Here is a 7700-nt window from a genome sequence, read left to right as displayed (position 1 = left end):
GAAGCACGAGGACCGGGTATATATATATATATATATATATATATATATATATATATATATATATATATATATATATATATATATATATATATATATATAGATATATATATATATATATATATTTAGATATATATATATATATATATATATATATATATATATATATATATATATATATATATATATATATATATATATATATATATATATATATATATATATATATATATATATATATATATATATATATATATATATATATATATATATATATATATATATATATATATAGGTATAAATGCATTAAAGTCTATTACAAATCTTTTAAGTGCTGTATTTCCGTCCTTCATTTGATCCTAGTCTTTCCGTGAAGCTTGAAATATTATGAAGAGCGTGATTAACAATACTATTGAAACCAACTTTTGAGGAAAATTAACGATGAAGACTTAACTTTTGAGGAAGTTTACCGATTAAGACTTCATATATAACAGCAGTGGCCTTAACAAAATTACCAACAAGCCAATAATCAAATTAAATACACAAAATGGTAAACTTTTGGATACCCTTAATCATAGTAGATCATATAGGTACTATCTAAAGCGCGGGTACTACTTCAGATCATCTGAAAAGTAGCATGAAGCGGGTAAAATGTTTAGCGAATTCAAACGCAACTTTTAGAGCTTCAATCGTTTTATTCATAACAGAAAATTTTCAAAGTATCCGGGGCATCAAACTACAACATTTCATCTCCTCAACTTATCTTAAGTCTATTCATGCCTGAAAACAGCAATTTTGCTACTATTTTTCTTAGGGGAGGATCAGATTTTTGCCTGTGTTGTCACGTTCAACCGTGAAAATAATAAGCAAAACTAATTAGTTCAATTTGACAACACTTTTGGTCCGTAAAAATTCAAACTTAATGAATACGCGCCGATTTCCAAGACAAATATACCTTCAAATGAAAGCTACACATTCTTGAGCTGTTTGGGCCCATAAGGCTTACCTCATTTTTTATGATTTTTTAACCCAGTTTTTTTGTTGTTGTTTTTTATTTGGTGCCAGCTACTACCAAAAACTGTATAACTGTATATGGAGGTTTTTTTTTATAAAAAACTGAATTCCCAATTTTTCGTTTTCCTCAAAAATATTCATGGTTGTGCAAGTTTCCACTTAACCATAAACCCTTCAGAATTCGTGTTCAATGTCCTTGGTACTTAACAAGCACAATTGACAGATTTTAGGCCCCAGAAGCTGATTTTGTTCAAAATCAAACAGTTACTGTTTGTAACTGTAACAGTAACTGCAGTAAGAAGCGACCAGGCTCAATAGTAACCGAAACTCTAAAAAAAAACAGAAATTTGGTACCAATAATTATATCAGAAGAATTACACTTTAATGCTGATTTTAAATATATATATATTTCATCAAGTTCAGTCTTACCCAACACAAGTTACGAGCCAGAAAAACTTGCCTTAATTTAGAAAATAGGGGAAAACATCCCCTAAAAGTCATAGAATCTTAACAAAATCACACCATCAGATTCAACATATATCTAAAAAAAAAATAATGTGGAGCTTTGTATTTTTTTTTGCCAAAAGACAGATCACGGATGCGTTGTTTTTGGTTTTTTTTTGTAATAATAAGGGGTGATCTATTGACCCAGTGGTCCTAGAATGTCACGAAAGGGCTTATTATAACAGAAATCAAAAGTTATGGTGCCCTTTTCAGGTGACCAAAAATTGGAGGGCCTCTAGACCCCCTCCCACGCTCATTTTTTCCCCAAATCACCAGATCAAAATTTGAGATAGCGATTTTGTTCAGCATAGTCGAAAAACCTAATAAATATTCATCTCGATTTAATCTCCCACAGTCCCCGAGGGAGGGGCTGCAAGTTACAAATTTTGAACATTGTTTACATACAGTAATGGTTATTGGGAGGTGAACAACCGTTTTCAGGAGGACGTTTTCGCGGTGGGGGGCATTACGGTGGGGGGGGGGGAATCAGGGGAAGGGGTTTACGTGTGAAGATCTTTCCATGGGGGAATTTATCATGAGGAAAGAGAATTTCTATGAAGGGGGCGCAAGATTTTCTAGCATTATTTAAACAAACAAAAAATGAGAAAATAAATATTAAAAAAGTTTTTTTCAACTGGAAGTAAGGAGCAGCATTAAAACTTAAAATGAACAGAAATTATTACGTATATAAGAGGGTTCGTCTCCTCCTCAATACCTCACTCTGTACGCTAAAGTATTTTTAGTAATTTCAACTATTTATTCTACGGCCTTTGTGATTCAGGGGTCATTCTTAAAAGATTTGGGACAAAATTAAATCTTTAGTGTAAAGAGCGAGGTATTGACGAGGAGGCGAACCCCCTCATATACGTAATAAAAATATACAAATATAGAGGTTCGTTACGTAAGTTAATTCATAAATTACGTATTTTTATTATTAATAAAAACGTTCGTAAAAAAAAGCACTAGTTGCTTTTTTAATATATAAATAAATAAAAAAATAAAAGCTTTAGCGTAAAGAGCGGGGCGTTGAGGAGGGAACAGCCCCATTCATATACGGAGTCATTTCTGTTCGTTTTTAGTGTCGCTCCTTACTTTCAGTTGAAAAAAACTAGTTTTTCTTCTATTTAATTTCTGAACTATTTTTGAATTAATGCATGTTTTGATTTTGGCTCTCAGCACATGAATAATTAAAACGAAATTTGCATAGTAATTTATTTTTTTTTTGGCTAAATGGCTTTCTCATAATTTTGATCAGACGATTTTGAGAAAAAAGAAGCGGGGGAGGAGGCCTAGTTACCCCTTCAATTTTTTTGTTACTTAAAAAGGCAACTAGAACTTTTAATTTTTTACGAACGTTTTTATTAGTAAAAATATACGTAACTTACTAATTAACATACGTAACGAACTTATATATTCGTATGTTTTTACTACGTATATGAGGGGGTTCGCCCCCTAGTCAATACCTCACTCTTTACAATAAAGCTTGAATTTTGTCCCAATTCTTAAAAAAAAATTTAATAATATGCAAATTTCGTTTTAATTACTCATGTAGGCCTACGGTGAGCCAAAATCAAACATGCATTAATTCAAAAACGTTCAGAAATTAAATAAAAAAGACAAGTTTTTCAACTGAAAGTAAGGAGCGACATCAAAACTTAGAACGAACAGAAATTATTCCGTATGTGAAAGGGGTTGTCCCCTCCTCGATGCGCCGCTCTTTACACCGAAGTTATTCAGCGTAGTAAAGTAGAGCTGTGAGAAAGAGTCAAACTTTAGAGTAAAGAGCGGGGCGTCGAGGAGGGGGGCAACCCTTTCATATACGGAATAATTTCTGTTCGTTTGAAGTTTTAATGTCACTCCTTACTTTTAGTTGAAAAAATGTGGTTTTATTTAATTAACCAATAAGAAGACTTGTCATATAAAGGAGTAATGGCCTTAAAAATGCAAGTTTAAAGCAAACAGTAACAAACAGTTTTATTGCAGGCTACTCATATACACCAAATCAAATAAGTGCTAATTAAAGTAAATTGAGGGCTTCAGATCGTCTAAAAAATGGTTTATCTTATAACAGGTTAAATATTTACGTTACCCAAATGCGATTATGAGGGGAAGAACAATCTACATTTCATAATTTAGCCAGTGTTTCATTTTTCATTGAATCGAAACCTATATTTGCTTTCTAGTAGTTAACGAAACTACTAATACTATAAACAAATCACTGCAGCACACTGTATCACTCTGTGTCCTCCATCCAAATCAATTCAAAGCCTCTTAAGACCCTCCCAACAAGTTTCCATTTCCATTAAATACTTCCTCATGACCTCCTTCCACCCAATTCGGAGATGGACTCTATTCTGTATGGCCACAAATGGTTGTCCTAAAAGGATGATCTTTGGTAATCTCTCATTCTTAATTCGGAGAACATATCGAAGCCACCTCAAATTTTCTCTCATTGTAGCTCTAAAAAGCGGGATAGAACCACATTATTTCTACTGCTTACTGTTCGAGGTACGGTCAGTCAGAGGGGTACGAAAAACCAACCGTACACAATTCCTCTGTAAAAATTTCCATAAATACAGCATCGTCTTTCGGAGCACCCACGCTTCAGACCATGCTTAGCCACTGTCATTACTGCAATTTCAATATTCTAATCTTGCCTCAGACTTCATCCTCCTCCCATTTTTCCAAACCTTTTCAACAAAGAAAAAACGCCCTGGGCCTTGGCTACCACTGTCACCTCCCAACCTGAACTAATTCCCAGTCTAAGCGACCTCCCCTTCTTAACATTAATTTTCAAGTCTAATCTTACGCCATGAACTTGCAAAACCTCGAAAAAAGAATCGATTTTGCTAACATTTTCATCTAGCACACTCAAATCATCAGCATAATCTAAGTTAGGACAGTTTTACTTTCTTATTTGATTTCCTGCTCTCCCGTTGCTTCACCACATTTCTTAGTAATACCTCAATCAAAATGATCCCTATAGATGGGAATAGAACGCAATCCTGCTTAACCCCTGATTCAATACGAAACCAGCTACTAACCTCATTTCTTACTTTAGCCACAGAAATGTTATTATCGTCCTACATATCACTAATAACTTTAATATATTTATTTGGTATACCATACAATGCTTTCTTAAGTTCTTTTATCGGCTAAATCTGACACTTGTTGGTAGTCTATAAAACCAAGGACTAAAGGGGTCTGATGACTCAGGCACTTCTCAATTATTAATCTAAGAATGACAGTTTGGTTGACACGTCCTTTCCCCTTCCTTAAATCACGTTATCCTTCTCTTAAAACTTTGTCTATAGCATCTGTAACTCTAGAAAGTATCATCACAGCAGCTAATTTACTTCCTACAGAAACCAAGCTAATGCTTCTATAATTATAAACTCATTCACTAGCTCAAAGACTGGTTTAATAAAAAAAAATTCCTTAAATTGCTGGGTACCCCCCCCCTACCATTGATAATCATCAATAATTTATCTCTAACTTCAAAACCAGCATATTTAACGAACTCATTTACGACACTATCAGCGGCTTCAGCGTTGCTATTTTTGAATCCTTTTAGTACCGTCTTTAATTCTTCCTCACAGAATAAATCTTCCTTCACTTCGAAAGTCCACAACTTTTTTGTTCTTTTCTATATGATGTCCTGGAACTTATCACGGATTAGCACATTTTCAAACTGTTCTGCTCTTTCCTCCTTAACTCTTTCCTTATCATTACCTGTCATCCCTTTCCCATCTTTAGTTGGGATAAAGTCCAGATTGAGTCCAGACTGCTCCTTCTCAATATCGTAACATTCAAATACAGTATTTTACAATTATGCCTTCCAGATGCATCTTAAAGATCTTCCACATTTTATTGGAACTTTTACACTTAGCCTATCGATTGCTTAAAATTAAATAAGAAGTTCTAAACGAGAACATTTTTAATAAAAGAAATCCTTTAGCATTTAGAAATGGGTATTGTTATACAAGTTTGCCTGTCCATCCCGGAAAAGTAAAAATCTTATCATCATTTCTGATTCTGAGACTACTTGTTTTAAGAAAAAAGAAATACAAAGCCAACTTGTGCGATTTTTATTTATTTATTTCTGTGCAATTAGGTAGGTAGTGAATAAGCTTCAAATTTTGTTCCTATGCTTTGATCAGTGACTGTTTTTATGTATGTAAGTTTGAAGTTACACAAAATGTAACTTTTGACAGATTCTGTAAATGAGGAATGACTTTCATTCAAATTTATTCAATTCTGAGGGAGATTGAAAAAAACAAAATTGTAAGAAGAAATATTCAACTATAAAAATCTAAAGACAAATATCATGGGTGGGAGGGTTCTAAGCATTATTACGAGTAACTATGCCATAAAATCTAGTGGTGTGATTGAAGTCAGGAGCTTTACTGGCACTCTGGTTGGAATGGGAAATGGAATGCCTCCCTCTGTGATAGAGACTGTCGCACCAAAAAGCTGTTGACGCATACAATGTTAGGCTCAAATGCGGCTTTTTTGTGTTTTCGACATGTCAACTCATAGTTATACCCACGCAAAAAATTTTATATATTAAAAATTCTATTCTCAGTCAATAAGCTCATTTAATTTTATGATTTATTTTCATTTTAAGCAAATAAAATGTTAATGAAGTAAATACAGATAATTCATGTGAGTCCTGTCATAAATTTCTTATTTCGAAATTAAGATAACTTGGGGGTGGGTAGGTTTCACTCTTTAGATCCTAAACAATTTTTTAACTGCGTTGAAAAAAGATGTAATAGCAAAATATGCATAATCTTTATCAAAAATAGATACTTTGAATTATGATTTTAATCAACTTATTTAGGCTAAAACTATACACTTCAATTGGAGCATAAATTACCTTGACACCATCACGCAACTCTAAGGCACCAGAATCCTTGATTGATTGAATGACCAAGGATACATCTTGAGTCAAAGCTTGGACACGGTGAAAAGAGGCAATCAGTGATACGGGCAAATAGCCTTCTGAATCCATTCTTCGCCTAAGAAAGAAGTCCTTCTGAAGATTTTCGTCGCTGAAGTAGTATTCACTGAAATAGAAATTAAAATGATTCATCCTATTTTTTGACTAATTGATTCACAAAACAATTCATTATGATACCTGATGATGATACGCCAAACATTACTTTCCTATTCAGTGATTATGGACAATGTCTGCCAATATATTTGGCAAATATCCGTAACTCCCAGCCAATCACTAATCTTCAGCTCTGAAAACAATCACGTGACGTTTACGATGGGTACCTTAAGCAATTAGTTTTCATTACACAGATAGTCAGTAGGTTTTCAATCTCCACAAGAGAACATACGTTGGATTTTATACCTTTTTTTCGCTTGTCGTCCGACAGTTTCTGCTGCTAGTTATCGAAATAAAAAATGACACCGATACCAACTGTTCCAATTGGCTGGTATATGCTTGTTTTAAAATATGATTTTAAAACGTTTACACAAGTTGATACTAATATATTTGCTTTCTTCATTGCAAAATTTACTGAACGTCATTTAGAACTTTACGGAGCGTCTAGTAAACTGCACACAAATCCCAGTCTGTTTCATAAGACCGCCATATAAACATACCAGTTTATTTTGTTATCACATAAAATGTAGTGCAATGATACTGAATACATATAGCATAACGAATGCAATGATTTCAGACAAACAAAACACATAGATGCTGATATACAAAAAACGCGACTCAAGATGTACCTCAATGATCACATCTTCATCCGGATGAAGAGAGACAGCAGACGAAATTGTTATATTCAGACAAGAAAACTACAAAAAACGCTGGTTATATTTAGATCATAAGGAAACTTAAAATTTACCTCAATAGAATACCGCCATAAAATAAAATTTAGACCATAGTAACGTGAAACATGTTCATACAATTGTGGCAGGCACATAGGCAGATTTTGTTCTAGGAGGCGCGAGAAGGGGCCCGAATCCAAGAAGTATAAAAGAATAGGCAAAATACATAGAAAATAAAAGAAATTACAGGGACAATCATAAAAACCTACAGATTTCAGGCAGGAGCTCATCCCCCCCCCCCTTCCTTGTGTAAGTGACTACTTTATGGAGAAATTCAAAGACTTGGTCTTATATATCTCTATTATTTCTATTTTTAGTCGAATAAATAAAGCTAAAAC

The 7700-nt window shown here is 33.4% G+C and overlaps 1 protein-coding gene across 3 annotated transcripts in view; it reads right to left on the bottom strand.

Annotated features, from left to right (window-relative positions):
• LOC136031873 (la-related protein 1B-like) overlaps positions 1-7700 on the bottom strand; it is a gene marked incomplete at its 3' end in the record, with an annotated part of 52596 nt that overhangs the window by 2899 nt on the left and 41997 nt on the right. For all 3 annotated transcript variants that reach the window (XM_065711808.1, XM_065711809.1, XM_065711811.1), the window contains 1 exon segment: positions 6395-6584. In XM_065711808.1, coding sequence (XP_065567880.1) covers positions 6395-6584 — 190 coding nt within the window.

The sequence above is a fragment of the Artemia franciscana genome, chromosome 10 (assembly GCF_032884065.1).
Source record: "Artemia franciscana chromosome 10, ASM3288406v1, whole genome shotgun sequence".
NCBI lineage: Eukaryota > Metazoa > Arthropoda > Branchiopoda > Anostraca > Artemiidae > Artemia > Artemia franciscana.
This window is presented reverse-complemented; position numbering and strand designations above follow the sequence as displayed.